General features: G+C 43.5%; 1 protein-coding gene across 3 annotated transcripts in view; it reads right to left on the reverse strand.

Moving 5' to 3' along the window:
- LOC136831280 (uncharacterized) overlaps positions 1 to 19,433 on the reverse strand; it is a 103,608-nt gene that overhangs the window by 43,612 nt on the left and 40,563 nt on the right. For all 3 annotated transcript variants that reach the window (XM_067091390.1, XM_067091391.1, XM_067091389.1), the window contains exons 5-7: positions 12,922 to 13,098; positions 833 to 1,050; positions 578 to 726 (exon numbers count right to left, since the gene is read on the reverse strand). In XM_067091390.1, coding sequence (XP_066947491.1) covers positions 578 to 726; positions 833 to 1,050; positions 12,922 to 13,098 — 544 coding nt within the window. The remainder of the gene's footprint in view (positions 1 to 577; positions 727 to 832; positions 1,051 to 12,921; positions 13,099 to 19,433) is intronic.

Below are 19,433 nucleotides of genomic sequence, written 5' to 3' on the forward strand. Positions count from 1 at the left end.
ATTTTTTAAATTTGGGAACTGCCACGTTTTTACTAGTTCTGGGTCCCCTTCATGTTGAACTCATTCCCACCTGATTTTCTCAAGGCTTGGGAATGGCTGATGACTAGTCACTCAACTCATTTAAAGTTTTATAACCAACAAGCTGGCAATTTTGATGAGGATGGGATAAAAATAGAATAGTACATCCAATGTTGGGTGGAAAGAAAAAGTGTGCACAGAATATGGCAGCTTATTCCATGTTGTGTGGGTAAAAGTATAGAGCTGTACTTAGAGTAAGAGGTCCTATATCACATCAGACTATCTGGACATTCTTAGGAGGGCTATATTCTCTTGATGTAATATCTCAATGGGTGTTCGGTGTCTTGGCCAACCTACCACCTGAACCCATGGATATCATGTGTTCAGGTAGGAAGAGAACAAAGGAAAAATGGCATAAAAAATAGAATAGGGTTGCATCTGGGGGCTGAATGGATGCTGCAAAAAATGAATGTTATCTTGTTATTCATCATAAGCAATGTCTATAATAAAAAATCAACAGCTCTAAGAGATTAATTAAAAAATAATAGCGTAAAATTACCTTCAACAGTGGAGTAAACAATATACATGTCACTGAAAGTAGGATCTCTATCCACCACACTAGTATAGGCAGCATCTGTTTCTACACGTACACCACTATCTTTGTGGATGACAGGAGTCGGCCTCACTCCTATATCAGGCTCTCTACCCCTGAAAAAAGACAAATGATGGTCTTCAACAAATGGCAAAGAACAGACACTGTTAACTTTCATCAATAAATTACAAAAGCAAAAGTTCAAACAATTATTAATATTACCTGCAATACTGAAAAATGAATATCTTGGGCTTTCCTCTAAGCGATTCACACTCAGAATTACTGAACCTCTCCACAACATCATTGATAGTTAGATGCTGGTTGTCTGAAGTGTAAAAAGATTTTCCATCTCTTCCATGGCTCATGATTACCACTATGCATGAGTCTACATTTTTGTGCTCCTCATTGTTTCTGAAATCCCTCAAGGCTTTTATCGTATCCTGCAAGCCAATAAAAAAATAATGTTGTAAATCTAAAGAATTCCTGAAAAACACCAAGTGGTAAGGTGGAAATTTTGTTACATAAAATATATGTGTACTATCCACCTAGAAATGGCTAATTAGCAACTACATTTTTTCTGAATAGAAGTTAGCACTTAGTTTATGCATGCTTCACTTACACAAATATAAAAACATACAGTTGGGGAATATAGAAAAATATTTATGATATTTTCATAATAAAATTAAGCTGCATATATAATTACCAAGTAATTACATAGCTATAGTTTCTAACTTGAGCGACAGCCCTTTTTTTTTTTAAATCGCAGTAGCGCTTCAATTGTTTTGTGTAGGTGACTAGCCCTGCCCACTATCGGGAGTACTGGGAACAACTTAGCAGATAACCTCATTGTATTTATTGCCCTCATGCCCATCAGAGGGGAGGAAGGCAGGCTCTGATTCTGTAATTACTTGGTAAGTATATATGAAACTTAATTTTATGAAAATATAATTTTCATGTAATTAACTTGCCAAGTAATTACATAGCTGAATCCAACACTGAATGGGGTGGGATACATGGACATATTCTACTTCAAAACATTAAGGAATGGAAATGACTCTGAAATATGGTATTTTCATAATAAAGTTAGGTTTCATATATACTTACCACGTAATTACATAGCTATACTTTCCACTCGCTCGGCAGTTAAAAATTTGAAGTTCGCGATAGCTATTCGTTTATTTATAACGAAGGTAACTAACCCCCCCCGTATCGGGGAACAATAGGTACAACGTTAACAGGATCATCACTAGTTTTGTGCTTAATGTCCATCAGAGGGGAGGAGAGAGGGCTCTGATCTTGTAATTACTTGGTAAGTATACATGAAATTTAATTTTATTACGAAAATACCATTTTCATATATGCAAAACTTACCGAATAATTACATAGCTGAATCCCACATTGGTAAGTGGTGGGATAAATGGGCATATTCTGTTCCAAAAACAATCATCCCACATTGGTAAGTGATGGGATAAATGGGCATATTCCGTTCCAAAAACAATCAGATAAAAGGATGAATTTGCACACAGCTAAAATGCTTATTGTAACCTTACCTGATAAGAGAGCCACAGTAGGTGATTACTGCCTTGGTCTGTGCTCATCTTGACCAGTAGAGACTTAGCAGAATGGCTGTGATGAGTCTCTACTTTTGAGGGGGGGGGGGGCTTATAGTGAAGGAGACTTCTGAACACCCGTAGAGCAAAACAGGAAAACTGCCCTTGCCCCAGGCGCAGTATCAAAATACATGACCAATAAAAAAAATAGTTACCAACAACAATAAAGATTAAAACTATCATACCACTACCACAGACTGGTGGGCACTCCGGGTATAAGTACCCCAGGATTCGCCCCAAAAAATTGATACCCTAAATTTCAAGGTGAAGGAGTTACAGATAAGAAAGGTTGTTTCCTATGCTTCCTCCCCCAATACCGAGCCAGCCACGATAACGGACCTAAGGTACTGCAATTTTCGTATGTCGTTTCAATTTCTTTAAGATAGTGTGAGGCAAAAACGGAATTGCATTTCCAGTATGTCGACTGGAGGATAGTCGAGTTAGTTAGTTATAAATGATTTGTTTAACCAGACCTCTGAACTCTTTTAGGGTTCTTCTCGGGCTGGGAAAGGAGGATAGTCGAGAGCGACATACTTTGCCTAAAGGCACACGAAGTGGCAACAGCTCTAATATTGTGTGCTTTCCCCTTAAAGGAAGGTAAGACATCAGCTTCTAATTGAGAGTGCACCTTGATGATCAGACTTCTAAGAAAGAATGACAGAGCATTCTTAGACAATGGTTTTGAAGGGTTCTTGATGGAACACCAGAGGTTTCTGGCAGGGCCTCTGATTCTCTTTATCCTGTCTAAATAATACCTTAGCACCCTCACTGGGCAAAATACCCTTTCCTCCTCCTCTAATCCTAGAATGTCCGTAAGGTTTTTAATAGAGAACGAGCGTGGCCAGGGGTTAGACGGGGACTTGTTTTTAGCAAGAAGGCCAAGTACGAAGGTGCAAACACCATCTCCTTTCGAGAAACCGATGCGTTTGTCTATAGCCTGCAACTTGCCTACACTTTTGGTGGTTGCCAAGGCAACAAGAAAAACAGTCTTCTTAGTTAAATTCTTGAATGAAATGGTACGGAGAGCTTCGAAAGTAGGACCCGTTAACCATTTAAGTACAATATCCAGGCTCCATGACACAGAGTTGTCCTTCACTGTTTATAAGTCTCAAAAAACTTAATCAGATCTGTTAGGTCTTTATAGGAGGCCAAGTCTACACCTCTATGCTTGAAGACTGATCCCAGCATGGCTCTATAGCCCTTAATAGTTGATGGAGAGAGTCCTTTGGAAGTCCTGAGAAAGAGAAGGAAGTCTGATATTTGGCTTACAGTGGTTTTAGCAGACAAGATGTTATCGCTGCTGCACCATCTGCAGAAGATAGCCCACTTGGCCTGGTAGACGCGACTGGTAGACTTAAGTCTACATCTAGAAATAGCTTCCGCAGCTTGCTTTGAAAAGCCCTTCACTCTGACGACTCTCCGGATAGTATGAAGCCTATCAGAGCTAGAGTGGATAGTCCTTGATGGAACTTCCAAAGATGAGGCTGTTTGAGGTAGTAACCTTGGGAAGTCCACAAGAAGCTTGAGAAGGCCCTGGAACCATTCTTTGAGAGGCCAAAGGGGTGCTATTAAGGTCATCGATACATTTGGGTGACTCCTCAATTTGTTGAGAATCCCCCTGCCCATGTTGAATGGTGGAAAGGCACAGAGGCCCAGGTTCAACCAGTCTATCAGTATTGTGTCTGTTGCCCATGCCTGAGGATCCGGGACTGGCGAACAAAATAGAGGAAGACGGTAATTCTTCGATGTGGTGAACAGGTCTACTGTCAGCTTGCCCCACAGCTTCCAGAGGCTGATGCAGACACTGGAGTGCAGGGTCCACTCTGTTGGAAGGACCTAACCCCATCGACTTAATCCATCTGCCAAAACGTTCACCTTTCTGTGGATGAATCTGGTGATAAGTCTGACCTGATTCTGGTCTGCCCAAATTAGCAGCTCCCTCACTGTCTGACAAAGGGAGAACGAGTGGGTTCCGCCCTGATTCTTGATATAGGTGAGAGCCGTGGTGTTGTCGGAATGTACCACCACGGTTCTGTTTGCTACTGCTTTCGCAAAATGCTTCAGGTCGAAGTGAATGGCAGATAACTCCTTGGCATTTATATGCAGCTTCCTTTGATCCAGAGACCAAATGCTGGAAGCTTCCCAAGTGTCCAGAGGAGCTCCCCACCCCTGGTCTGAGGCATCTGCATAGAAGGAGAGGTCGTGGCTCGGAAGTAGTAGAGACTTTCCCTCTGAAAGCCTTTCCCTGGACATCCACCACCAAAGATCCTCCTTTATCTTGTTTGTAACTGGGAACATCACTGTGTCCGGTTGCTGTCTCCTGTTCCAGCTTGCGCATAGAAAGAACTGAAGGGGCATCATATGAAGTCTTCATAGCTTCACAAACTGTTCTATGGATGAGAGGGTTCCAAGCAGACTCATCCATCGATTCGCTGAGCAAACTGGAAGCAAAAGAAGGTCCTGTACTGACTGAAGGCAGGACTCTATCCTCTTTGGGAGGGAAAAGTCCAAAAATTCAGAGTTGATCCTCATCCCCAAATAGAGAATCTCCTGAGCTGGGGCTAGTTGGGACTTCTCTTGATTTATTAAAAGTCTGAGTTCCTCTGTAAGAACGGTAGTCTGCAGATCCTTCATGCACTGTTCCTGAGACTGGGAGCAGAGGAGCCAGTTGTCTAGGTATAGGCTTATGTTGATACCTAGGAGGTGAAGTCATCCTGCGAAGGGTGACAGGACTCGTGAATACTTGTGAGGCAATGGAGAGACTGAAACAAAGGGCCTGAAACTGGAAGACTTTGCCCCCCGAAGACAAATCTAAGGTATTTCCTGGACTCCGGATGTATTGGAATGTGGAAATACGCGTCCTACATGTCAATTGTTATCATCCAGTCGCCCTGTTGGATGGAGGATGACACTCACTGATTTGTCTCCATTTTGAACTTCGTCTTCTGTATGAAGAAGTTCAAAGCACTGACGTCGAGGACAGGTCTCCATCTCCCTGATGACTTGGGAATAATGAATGAACAAGCGGTGGTAAAATCCTCTTGAAGTCCAGTCCTCCACTACCTCCATGGTCTCCTTCCTTAGGAGGGAAGACACTTCCTCCGAGAGAGCTACTAACTTCTCGGAGCGCTCCGAGTACGCCATCAATGCAATTGGCGATTCGTGAGAGGAGGGTACTATAAGAATGGGATCGAGTAACCCTCTTTGAGAACTCTGATCGCCCAAGGCTCCGCGCCTCTTGCACTCCACCTCTGCCAGAAGAGGGAGTCTGGCTCCCACAGGTGCACGAAGGATAGAAGAGTCACTTTTTGGAGGAGGTTTTGGGTGAAGTCCTCTTGATGGACTTAGAGAAGAAACAACTTGGCGCAGGGTCTCGAGAAAACTTGTCTGCCTCCACGAAAGGGATGCTGTTGCAGAGGGGAGACAGACTTGGCAGAAAAGGAAGAAAGTTCCTTGGGGTGCTTTGAAGATTGTACAAGAAGATCTTGGGTTGATTTTTGCTGCAAATCAGTGGCAATCTACTTCACCACTGATTGAGGGAACAAATACAGCTTATCCACGGGAGAATATAAAAGCACAGACTTCTGAACCAACGTCACTCCTCTCGTGGTGAAGGAGCACCACAACTCCCTCTTCTTCAAAACTCCCATGGGGAAAAGATCCACAACTTCAAAGGAGCCATCCCTCACTGCCTTATCTGCACGGGATACAACGCCCAGCCAATCTGCAGCCCATCTGGCCGCTAAAACATCATGTTTTATTTTCCTGGTGAGAGCTCCTATCGACCAGTCCAGAAAGCTGAAGACTTCCCAGTACTTTAAACAAGTGCTTCACAAGGTAATCAAACTCCGAAGAAGCGAAGAAAACTTTAGCCGAAGAAAAAGAAGAGTGACGAGCCAAGTCTATCAAACCTGAAAAGTCACCTTGGGAAGAGGCAGCACCTCCCAAGGAAGGAGCTTCTCCAGTTGAATAAGATAGATATCTCCTGGCTGTCAATCTAGCAGGAGGAAAGGCAAAAGCGGCCTTCCCTTGTTCCCTCTTAACGGACAACCAATCTTCTACCTATCTAAGCGCCTTTCTCCCAGACGAAAAAAGAACCATCTGAGGTAGGTGCGAACTAGAATCTGCTGGGTTTCTCATAAGGAATGTGGAAGCGGGTGACACTGGAGCAGCTGGTTGGAAGTGAGAAGGGGAGGTTGCCAAAAAATATCTCACCAGGGAAGCATAAGCCGTAGGAGGGTCTGGTACTACTACTTCCTCCTCTGAAGAAACAGGAGATAAAGTATGGTCTTGAGAGGGCTTATGTGAAGGGGGAGCCTTATGCAGAAGGCCCAAAACACCTTCCAACTGCTTCTTGATATGTGTGAAAGAAGGATCTTCAGGCACGCGAGCGGGAGACGATGACGTATGTGTGTGTTCAGTGGAAGTCGAGTGGCCAGTTGGCACCAGGCGCTCGGCTGGCACCGAGCACTTTGTGGGAGCCGAGCTGGCTCAAAGCAGGCAATCAGGGGAGCGAGGCGGACGCTCTGGAGTCCAAGACAAGCGCTCGATGACTGGGAGGCGGTCTGGTAAACACTCTGGACACTTATATGGGCACCCAGAAGAAGAAGGGTGTTTCTTAGAAGAGCGCTTATGAGCCGAGTGATGAAGTTCAGCATGTGAATGCTCGGAAGGGCAAACGGGGCTGCGCCACGTACTGCAACCCGGTTGCAGACTAGCAGAACAGTCTTTAGCACGCTTTGGAGAAAAGGGAGGTGCTCTCTATCATGATCTCTTCAAGGGACAAGATTCACCTGGGAAGTGCCAAAAACACCTCTTATAAGCACTAGAGTCACTATCGGAGTCAGACAATAACTGGTGGGCGCTCATTGTGACATCTTTCCAACGGGTGTCAGAATTGCAAAGCACTGAGTCAGATGAGGGGGCGACTGCCTGTGGACAAACCCCGCTAACCTCCTTTGGATCTCCGGTATGTCTGCTCCCAGGTTCAGGAGAGTGTGACAGTGACCTTTGTCTGGGAGCGTCAGTGGGATGGACAGCCACCTCCTCCAATGGCACTGACACTGACACTTGTTTAATACTCTGCACTTCATCCATAAGGACTTGAAGCGATTCACCCAACTCAGACACAGCATTAACTACGAGATCGAATTTACAATCGATCTTACTCTCGAGGCTGGCTACGGTACCGGGATCGGAAGCATGGGAGCCAGGAATAGGAGTTGATGGAGAATTATTAGGAGGACTAAGGATGGGGGGTAAAGCAAGGGCAGGAGAAGGAATGTTATGGTCAATGAGTTGAATGTTAGTGATTAACAGCTCTCCTAGGGCTAGCCCGAAGGATTAGACTTATTTTATGTGGCTAAGACACAACTGGTTACCTAGCAACAGACCTTCAACCTGTTGTGGAATCCGAACCACATTATACCAAGAAATGAATTTCTATCACCAGAGATAAATTCCTCTAATTCTTTATTGGCTAGCCGGAGACTCGAACGCGGGCCCAGCAGTGTGCTAGCCGGGAACTATACTGACCCATCGGAGGAACTAATAAGACCTGAGAACCTTCCATTTGTTTTCACCCCATCCATCACATTCATTACAAGTGAGATCTATTGAACACTCGTCCTCTACATTTTGCACAGGTCGTATGACTATCATAGGTTACTTTGGTCATTCAGGTCTTGCAACCCACCCTACAATACCTAATATTTGATGAAATGGAATCAGACGTCATAAATAAACTGTAGAAAAACCACTAGGCTAAGCTGAAAAGCTACCAAAATAATGGGTACTTCACCAAATCCTTGGGAAAAGCGAAGAAAAACCTCAAATTCAACCACCAAACCATTCAATGTTGACAGTAAAGCTGGCAGAAAAGTAGTGACGATCGCTGTTAATGATGTACCTATTGTTTCCCGATAGAGGGCGGGGTAGTTACCTACACTATAAATAAATGAATCACTACTGCGAACTTCAAATTTTTAACTGGCGGACAAGTGGAAAGTATAGCTACATATATGAAACGAAAAATTGCCAGCATTGATACAATGCTTGTCATTTCCTTACCTAGTAAGAGAGCCACTGCATGTGAATAATGCCTCCTCTGGTTGGTACTCTTAATCTACACTGGCAAGGTAGTTGAGTCGTGCATCGCCTCTACTTAAGTGGGAGCCTTGCAGCGCAGGATAGGCCTAATGGCTAGCAAAGCATACACAAGTGCCCTTGCCCTGGGCGCAGTACCAAGGCAATGCTGTCGCCTACACTGAAAAAACCACAACCCATACCACTAAGACCTCGAAACCTTACACCAAGGCGTAAAGATATACGAAAAAAAAAAGTGCTTCCTATGAATCCTCCCCCAATACCATGCCAGCCACCGATAATGACCCTAAGGTACTGCAATTTTTAAACACTGTTTCAACTTCTTTCAAATAATCAGACGCAAAGATTGATTTGCTCTTCCAGTAGGTCGACTGAATTATGGAAGTAAGGGGCATATTGTGCCTGAAAGCAAAGGAGGTAGAGATTGCCCTGATGTCATGAGCTTTCACTTTAAAAGTAGGAAAAATGTCCTCCTGAATCTGAAAGCGAGCCTCCGAAATTAAGTCCCTCAGGAAGAACAACAATGTGTTCTTAGTTAGAGGACGAGATGGATTTTTCCAGAGGTTACTGGAAGGCCCTCTGATCTTTTCAGTCCTGCTCAGGTAATATATCTCAGGGCTCTAAAAGGACAAAGAACTCTCTCTTCTTCCTCAGAGCCAAGGATGTCCCTTAAGCTTGTAATGGTAAAAGAACGAGGCTGAGCTTGGACGGGTCCTTGTTCTTGGCTAAAAAAAACCTAGGATAAAGGAGCAAACTGTCTCCTTGGGGAAATCCTACCCTTTTATCAATGGCTTGAATCTCACTAATGCGTTTTGCAGTAGCCAATGCCACGAGGAAAAGAGTATTTTGAGTAAGGTTCCTCAGTGAAGCAGAACGAAGGGGTTCAAAGGAGGAACCTGTCAGCCACTTCAACACTACATCCAGGTTCCAAGAGACCAGATAGTCTTTCCTCTGCCTGGATGTACTGAAGGATTTATGAGGTCATTAAGATCTGAGTTAGACTAAAGATCCAGGCCGTTATGGTTAAAGACTGAGCTAAGCATAGCTCGATACCCTTTAATAGTGGAGGACGACAAATCAGCACTCTATGTTATTGACGTCTCAGAAGAAGAGACATTGTGTCTCAGACACCATCACCAGAAAACTGTCCATTTAGCCTGGTACATGCAGCTAAAACATTGACACCTGCATCTTGCAAAGCATCTGCAGTTCCTCTTGAAAACCCTTTCATTCTGACATGCTTGCAGACAGTCTGAGGTTTGTCAGAGCAAGAGCAGACAACCCTTGGTGGTATCTCCTGAAGTGGGGTTGTTTGAGTAGACACAGCTTTTGGGGAAGGAGACTTGGAAAGTCTACTAGCAACCGCAGAAGGTCCGGGAACCACTATCTCAGGGGCCAGAATGGGCTATGAGGGTCATAGCCATGTTGAAGGGTGGAAAGGAGTAAAGATCCAGATCAGGCCAATCTTGCAGCATGGTGTCTGTTGCCTGTGCTAGAGGGTCCTGGGCTGGAGGAAAGAGAGGAAGGTGATGATTCCTTGAGGTGGCAAATAGGTCTAAGGTCAGTCTGCCCCATTGCTTCCATAGATCCGGACAGACCAGGGATCCAAGGTCCATTCAGTGGGAAGGACCTCCTTCTGACGGCTCAGCTTGTCTGCCAAAACATTTAGTTTTCCTTGAGTAAATCGAGTGATCAGAGTCACTTGATTTTGATCTGCCCAGAGGAGAAGGTCTCTTGTTGCCTAGCAGTGAGAAGAGGAATGAGTGCCTCCTTGCTTTCGGGTGTACGTTAAGGCCGTGGTATTGTCCGCATGAACTACCACTGTCTCCTTGCAGGACCTTGTACTTTCTGGAAGGTGGATGAACTTCAAAGGAAGCGCCTACAGAAAACTGGATGCTCGGACACTGGGCGCCCTCTCACTGTCAGAGCAGACACTGAACCTATCAAAACCGCTACACTCTTAGCGGACACTGGGCGCCCAAATGATGGGTGCTCGGCCCCCGGGTGCTCAGCGATTTGACGTCCAAACGCTGAACGATCATACACAGGATCTTCCAATTCGGAATGATCGGATACTGAGCTCCCATGAACTGGAAAGGCAGACACTGAATGCTCATGCGATGGGCATTCGGATGAAGTTCGCTCATAAGATGGGCGCTCGGACACGGGGCACTCAAGAGATGAGAGCTCGGACACTGAATGAACTTCTAGTGGGTACTCGTACACAACACTATCAGCTCTGGGCGCTTGGACACTTTGTGACAATGAACGGGACTGGCATACTCTCTTTTGGGGTCGGAACATGTTAGAAACTGAATGGGTGCAAGAATCTTTCACTGGCGACTCCCATAAACTGCATGAAGGGAAAGGGCTATGTTCCCTCTCTGAAGCTCGCTTACAAGACGGGGGCAAATCAGTTTCCAACAAAGTGCTCAGCCTTTTCAATGGCATAGAAACTTTTGTAAAACGACCACTGCGTTTATTGGTTCTGAGAGAGTCTGAGTCATTAGATGACGGGGCATGTACATCCACCTGGAAGCCTTTCCAATGGTGGTCCTCCGCAGCCTGGGATTGGTGGACAACAGGCTTGGTTGAGGTGACGGCTGCTTGTGGGCAAACCCTACCGACCTCCCTTGGACTGCCAGTTTGCTTCCCCCCATGTGAGCAAGGGGAATTTAGCAGGGGCCTTGGTCTAGGAGCATCGGTGGGATGAACAGCTGCACTCGTCGCTACACCAACACTATTAAATTTGTCCATCAGGACCTTCACAGAATTCCCAATCTGGGAAACAGTATCAACAAGCAAATTAAATTTCTGATCTATCCATGCTTCTAAGCTGGCAATGGCATTGGGTTCAGCAGAATGAGAGCTAGGTAATGGAGTGACAGGAAAAGCTGGAGGGCTGGAAATGGGAGAAAAAGCCATCACAGGTGTTGAAGGGATAGGCAGAGCAGCAATATCAACTCCTGGAGAATGAACTGCACTAACGGAAGCCAGCTTCAGCCCCTAGCTGTAGCTTTCCTCAGTCAGTCACGCTGTAATTCATCTAAGTGGGTCTGTAAAGTCTTCCATTTCCCCTTCTCCCAGTCCTTACATTCTTCACAATTAAGATCAGGAGAGCAAATTTGCTCCCTGCAAGAACTACATATGGTATGAGAGTGATATTTTGCTGAAGTGAGTCTAGTTTTGCAGCCTTTGCTGCAAACCAAATGTTAGACAAACTAGTGTCAGATATAATTAGTCTAAAGTCCAATCGGGAGTGTCACAGTCAAAAAATATATCGGAATTTCGGTTAAACTAAATAGCTGGCAACCAAAAGCAAAGAGTACTTCACCAAAAGATGATCTCCGACCATCCGGTGAAAACGAATCAAGAGCTGCTAATAACCAGTGTTAAGTCATTAGCTGGCAGAAACGAATTGAGCTCTTTAGCTACGTTGTACCTGTTCTTCCCTAAAAGTGGGCGGGGCAGTATCCCTACACCCAAAACAAAAGAGCACTACCAAGAATTTTGAATTTTCAGCTACCACGTAAAGTAGAAACTATAGCTATGTAATTATTTAGTAAGTTACTTATTTAAAATGAATCATACCACACACAAGGCACATCATAATACCAAATGAGCAACAGAGTACAAAATGAACAAGGTCTGAAGTCTTAACCAGCTGAATATAAGACAAGTTGAATAGACAAACTTTGATTGGTATGGTTATCGTAATTCAGCCAAACATATGCCCTATGGTAGAACTTGCTTTCACACCATCTGTTTTCATGTGGTTTTGGGAGCTTGCACAGGTGTAGTCAAAAGTTAACCACAGCCAAGTTGCAATGTTTGCTTGACTATCCATCATGAACTGCTCCTACCTACCACAAACAAATTTTGTTCCAGTTCTACATTTATCCCAAAAATGCATTTCAGGAAAATCAATGCAAGAAACAGCACATACTCCAGTTCATCCCTGAGATATACTATAAGACAGCCATAACAGGCCGATGAAAAATAAACAACACTGTAAATATCTTGACCTTATTTGATAAAAAAGTATCTAACCATAAACAAAGTTAACAAAATTACTCCATGAATGAACAAAGTCTAAGAGACTTTTAGGAGAAGCATTAGTGAAAAACCTAAACACATATTAATAAAGAATGTCTAACCAAGGTTATACTGTTGAGTATCCAAACTCACACTAGCAAAGGATGACAGATTAAAATAGATGAACCATCATATAAAACAGAGGAAAAAGCAATATAAAGTACCTGGTTGAAGAGAAGAGTAAGAACAATAAGAAAATACCAAATATAACTGAAATAGATCCATTTCAGAGAGAGAGCGCACACTGCGATGTGGTTAAAAGACATACAATCTTCGCATTAAAAGGAATGAAATTAAATGGATTTTCTTGTCTTTAAGAAATTCAAAACTCTCATTCATTGTTAAAAAGTGAATGAAAGCATTAAAAATTTTAAAAAATGAGTAATGATCATGAAAAAGAAATAATGAAGACACTAATTTTAATTTCAGATAATAAGGATTTGTATACAAAAACTTTTAAAACTGCAATATGGAAGCATACAAAAGAAGTAGAATACTTACATATTTTGAGAGGTTCACATGAACATTAGGAATCTTGTAGCCCATTTGATTGAACAAAGAACACAGATGGGTGACATCTTTTTGAGATCCTGTTCGTTCTGGATTTTCATCATTCGAGAAGTTCCTATAATTTGCTAAGAAGACCAAGCCACGTGGCATGCTTTTGTTTTTATATAGCTGAAAGACAAAACTAACAGTGAATAAACAAAAACCATAACTTGACACTATTCATCTGTTAGCTATCAACACATTCATGTCAGAAATGACAGCAAACGTTATTGTAAATTTCATTTTGCTTAGATAAACATACCTGATGTCTTTCATACTGTATATAGAGTATTAATAACACCAGCTAGTTAGGTAATTGAGTTTGTCAGGTTGGAGGTGGTTTATGTTTATGAAAATGAAGTTTTCATAATAAAACTAATGTTGTAATGCTTACCTGAACACCTGAATTAGCCCTTAATCCCACTAGCCCGAACAACTCTCAATTACCCATCCCACTATAGTGGGAATTTTGACAGCCAGCGTTACCAACGCTGCAGGTAAAATCTTGTCACTTGAGCTACCATAACAAACGGTTGGCAACGCTGACACAGGTGTGCGCCGACACGCCCCATTTTCGTCAATTGTTTTATTCAAGGTCAAAATTGATGTGGGGAAAGGAGGGTGGGAATCATTCAGGTGTTCAGGTAAGTATTACAATATTAGTTTTGTTATGAAAACTTCATACTGCAATACACTCCCTGAACACCTGAATTAGCCCAATTAACAACATTTAGAGGAGGAGGGATCAATTCTATTGCATGCCCCTTTGACAACTGCAGAGATGGTAGCTCACCAATCTACTCTGCATAAGATATCCATTTAGCCAAACACTCACCATATCAATCAATGGTTTCAGTGAAGAGACGTGTTGGAGAGTACTTTGATCGACAGTCAGGTCAGTACTCTCGGCTAGGATACCTATCTAGTTAAACACTCATCTTATCAATTGTTGCTTATGGTGATGAGACATGTTGGGGAGTACTTTGATCACCCATCAGGTCCGTACTGTCTTGGTCCGTCAACCTCCCATGTGGTTCTTCAGAACCTCTCATGTATGGAGGAGTACGGTGACCTCCCATGTGGCTATTCATAGCCTCTCATGTATGGAGGGAGATAAAGCAGTGTGCCGAGCCACTGATCCTCCAGATAAGGTCCGATGATCGACGAGTGAAGAAGTATCTCGGTGCCGACGAAATAGCCTAGCCTAGTAGAGTACCCCCTTGGTCTCTCGTAGGAAACTATCAGAGACTAAGATACTTAAAACGTACTAAACCTAAGTTCATGTGATTATATTATCACTGTTGCCTAAGAATTCTAAAGACTAAAAGGAATTCCTCTATCTGGTAAACCTAAGAATCTCCTCACTAAGCGAATACCGCATCAGCTAAATAAACGCCCCTAGATAATAGACTTCGCCGCTAACATGGACTAAGAGAATAACCCTCCGAACCTCCGCACTAAGTGAATACCACCTCAACTAAATGAACGCACCCTAGATAATAGACTTCGCCGCTACACGTGGACTAAGAGAATAACCCTCTGAACCTCCGCATCAATACCATCTCAGCTAAATGAACGCACCCAACATAATAGACTTCGCTGCTAAACGCTGTGAGGCAAATCAAACATCTCTAAGTAAAATGAGTAAACACTGAGACGGACTTCCAAGTTGCTGCTTCCAGAATAGACGGCAGTAAATAATTCCTGGGAAAGGAAGATGAATTGGACATACTCCGAATACTGTGCGGTTGGGAAAATACAGAGCTGAAGACAACGAAGAACAACCCTGAGAAGCCTGGGAAATCTCGTTCCTTCAAAAGTAACTAGTCACATTCTCTGACAGCGGACAGGAAAGATTCGCAGAGAGACAAGTGTGTGCAGAAGTGGAAGGAGTTTTACAACCTTTGATAAATAGACTTTAATGCTCGCACTGGACATAATGATATTTCCGCTGGATCACCAGTAATGAACACTTGCAAATAAAGAACTTTAAACGAACGAGGCAGAGTTTTAACCTGCGACTCTGTCTTCACCGCAAATCCCGGAAGACAGACAAATATGTATCATTCTCGCATAGGAACCCAACCTAGGAACTGCCTGAAGCTCGCCCAACCCTTTAGCTGAAGCTAAAGCCGTAAGAAAAGGCAACTTCTTAGTGTCTTAACGTTATAGCTTCAATAGGTGCAAAGGCAGGGGAAAGCAAGATAAATATTGAAATACTTCCAATAGGTCCCACGAAGGGGGCCCGAGTCGGCAAAACAGGACGTTCAATCTTAAATGAACTTAATCATCGATTGTCTTACTACTTGAAACTTCAGGAATGTGGAAACTAAATATACCGCTAAGCGTTGAGCGGTAGTCAGCAACAGCCGAATACGAAAGACTCTTGACTTTCCGTAGGAATAAAAGAAAATCCGCTATTTTGGCTATGGAAGGTCTAGAGATAGAATGACCTTCCTTACAACAGTAACTTCTATACCATTTCTAGCTGAATCTGGTAAGGCTTACGGGTTGACTTACTCAATCTAAAAGAAAACTATTTAGACACAGCTTTAGGGAGTCTGGACTGTTTAGCTGCACTCTCTACAGTTGCCCTGCAACTAGGTCCAGCACGCGAGGGTTTGGATAATAATAGTAAGAATGTGGTCGTCTGAGAAGAAATTTCGCATTGGTAGGGACATTGGAACTTCCATAGGGAGCTCTAGGAGTTCCGGAAACCAAGCGTGTTATGGCGAGCAGGGAGCTATTAGAGTCAAGGTCATCTTGTCACTCTCCCGCAATTTCCCTATTACCTTATGAATGAGACCAAATGGAGGAAAGGCATACACTTGCCTGTGATTCCAACTTGTAATGTCACCTTGGTGACTATCGACATGGGGACACCATTAGAGAGAAATAATCCAGAAGACGATGGTTTAATCATGTCGCAAATAAGTTGACAGTTGCTGGCCACTTCCGGAGAACCTGACATATTACTTCCGGAGTCAAAGTCCACTCTCCCCGCCAATACCTGAACGGGAGCGACTTAGCGAATCTGCCCGTACTTTGAGACTCGCGATATAAATTGGGGAAGAAGAGACACTTTTCATTCTTCACACCCTCTCAGGACTACGTGCTATAGTTCTGTTGAGCCTGTTCCCCCTCGAGTTCTTCAGATACGACACGGCAATTATGCTGTCGCTAAACATAGCCACTACTCTGTTGCGCACTAAGACTGAGAACAACTGAGGGCTTCCTTTACAGCACTGATTTTCCCGAAGATTTATTGACTCCTCTCGTTTCCGAGGCCTGGGTTCCTCCAAGCTTGTTTCCCAACCTTGATCTGAGGCATCTGTGTACAGATGAACGTCAGGAAGAGGGGAGTCGATAGACCTTTCCCCTGTCAGATGCACTTCTGACTACCATAAACGATCCAACAGGCAAGAATCGCTCCCGACTATATAACTGCTTTCTCGTTGTGGAAGTTCCAGTGATTCCTGAGACATACCTAGAGAGAGAGAGAGAGAGAGAGAGAGAGAGAGAGAGAGAGAGAGAGAGAGAGAGAGAGAGAGAGAGAGAGAGAGAGAGAGAGAGAGAGAGAGAGAGAGTCCTCTTACCTGAATATGTTAAGAATTCCATAGAATTCCCTCGCTCTTACTGGCTCCTCTAGAGAGGAGGCCAGGATCAAACAATCGTCTAGATACCTCAACACTCTGTATCCTCGATGATGCATAATTGCTGACACGGGAGACATGAGTTAGAAGAAACCATGTTCGTCATACTGGCTTCGTCATCATCCTTGAACAAGAATTAGCTAAGGCTAATGGTGTTCTAAGCAATCCCTCTTATGAACGTCCGGATACTGAGGGGGAAGATGACCAAGATAGAAATTTCGACTTTCCTGCCCCAAATGTCATAGACGAAGCCAAAGCTTTCACCTGGTGAGCCAGACCCCTCGAGATAAATTTATTAGGCTGCCAACAGCCATGGATCCGAAGGGACATAGCCGTCACTCTTTAAAACCTGCATTACAATAACTTGACCGCATCCAGAAAGAATGAGCAAGAGCCTCAGTCTGACTGCGCAACACATACTCCAAGCACTTGCTTCCCTAAGAGAAGTCCCTACGAACCGAGACGACATCGGAGACTTAAACAGGATTGTCTCAACCGATTCGTTGAGGGGCAACCTGACACCTGCCGAAGGATTATCTCGAACTGCATAAATTGCCCTACTCGGAGAGAGAAGAGAAGAGTGCTGTCTATTAGAAGCAACTAATAGACAGTGTTGCCAACCGTTTGTTATGGTAGCTCAAGTGACAAGATTTTACCTGCAGCGTTGGTAACGCTGGCTGTTAAAATTCCCACTATAGTGGGATGGGTAATTGAGAGTTGTTCGGGCTAGTGGGATTAACGGCTAATTCAGGTGTTCAGGGAGTGTACTGCAATACAAAATTTACTTTCAGGAAAAACAAAATTTACTTTTCATAACCTGTTCTGGCAACAATACATACCTATCTATTTTATGTAGGGGATTCTCTCCTTGGGTGTGTGGTATTGTGTTATAAGACCTTTGGAGGTTGTCCTGTTATCGACCCAAAATATCCCACTTTTTAGTTAGTGCATAACCATACTAAGGAGAATTACTCTAACCTCCAATATAGCCTGGCATGTTTAATAAAAAAAAAAAAGCCTAACAGGGAACTGTGAGTTTGGTGTATGAGTAGGAATTTCAATCTAAGAAATTTTAGGGGAACCCTTCCTCTCCTGTTTTTATATATGAGGGAAGAGGTTGGTAGGTATCAAATATTACCATAACTACACCCACATGATGATAACGCTATACTAATAGCACTCACCCACCTTGTTACACTGAGGGCAAAGATTCACATCCTGTAACTTTTGGATGAAAGCTCTATAGTTTCCCTTACCTGCATTTGACAAGAACCAGCACATACACCATAAGGGCTGTCTGTGGTCTGGAAGGAGGAAAAAGAAAGACCAGCAAACCAACACATCCCCTACACTGACTTACGCCTACCAGTGAACCTTAAGCGAGATACCTTTGTTGTCCAATGGGAAAAGGGTACGTACACAATATACTGAGAAGCCAACACAGGTCTAGAGAAGCGTAAAAAAAAACAGTGGGCAATATACCTCCAGTAAAATGAGAAGGTGGTGGTATGTATATACCAAACCCTAGCTATCAGTACCTATTCCACCGAAATTTTCCTCCTGAACAAAAGGTGATGTAATAACCAAGAAAATATGGGTTCTTACATGGGGCAATGTCAACAAGTTACTGATACGCACCTTTAAGCAGCCCACAAAGCCAGAATGAAAAAGTGTTCTTAGAAACTTTGTGCTGTCAGTGCTAATAAACAGGTTTCAATACACGCAGCTAAATAAGTTGAGTCCTGTTCAGGTAATAATGCAAAACTTGCACCAAGCATAATAGCGTCTTTTCTCAGTTGTTGCATTAAAAGTCTAAGATAGATGGGATACTGAAACTCTCAAACATGTGACTAGGACTAGTAGGTTCTGATCTTTTACCAAAAACTTAAAAACAAGCGAGAACAAGTGTACCACATCCATCTGAAAGTCAAACTTCGTTCAAAGAGATCATGCACCTTATCTACCCTCTTCACTGATACTAAGGCTAGGAAGAAAACAGTCTTCTCATCCCTCTTTGCCAATGCTAAGGCTAGCAAGAAAAGTCTTGAAGTTGAGGTCTCTAAACTAGATTTAACTTATGGTCTCAAAGGATGCTTGAGTTACTCAGGAGGAAAGTCTTGAGGGTGAGGTCTCTAAACTAGATTTAACTCATGGTCTCAAAGGATGCTTCAGTTCCTCAAGAGGACAAGACACAAGCCTCTCAACTTTGCAAAGTGGGTAAGACAGCTAAAAGCTCATGACAATAAGGATGTCTGTACCCTTCAATCGGAACATCTAGTTTAGGGAAGCGCAACAGCCTTTCAGAGCAGAGACAGGGAGGGGTTTACTGGTAGATGTAGACTAGTAAGACTGCAATCCAATGAAAAATGGCTCTCAACAGAGTGAGACCCCTACCATGACTGCCCACTTCCCCAATATATCTTCAGATCTCCTGGCTACACTTGACATTTCCAGTTCAGAACTGTGAGAAAAAGCACTTTCTCACACAATACAGGCAGTTCCCGCTTATCGGCAACATCGGTTAACAGCGTTTTGGTTTTACGATGCTTGGCTAACGACATCATTAACCAGATTTTTGCCGACAGTAAGCAATTTGTCTGGTTAACAATTTTCAGTTATCAGTGATCGGCCGGGAACAGAACCCTCGTCGTTACCTGGGGACTGCCTGTATGTGGATAATCTCCAATCATGAAGAGAGACTCCACTGGCAGGTGGAACCCAGCAAATAAGACTGACAAAGAATGGGCTAAGGGTGAATCTCAATTAGTGCCTCAACATGCAGAGCCAAACTATCTGGATACCAATTGGCAT

The sequence above is a fragment of the Macrobrachium rosenbergii genome, chromosome 48 (assembly GCF_040412425.1).
Source record: "Macrobrachium rosenbergii isolate ZJJX-2024 chromosome 48, ASM4041242v1, whole genome shotgun sequence".
Lineage (NCBI taxonomy): Eukaryota > Metazoa > Arthropoda > Malacostraca > Decapoda > Palaemonidae > Macrobrachium > Macrobrachium rosenbergii.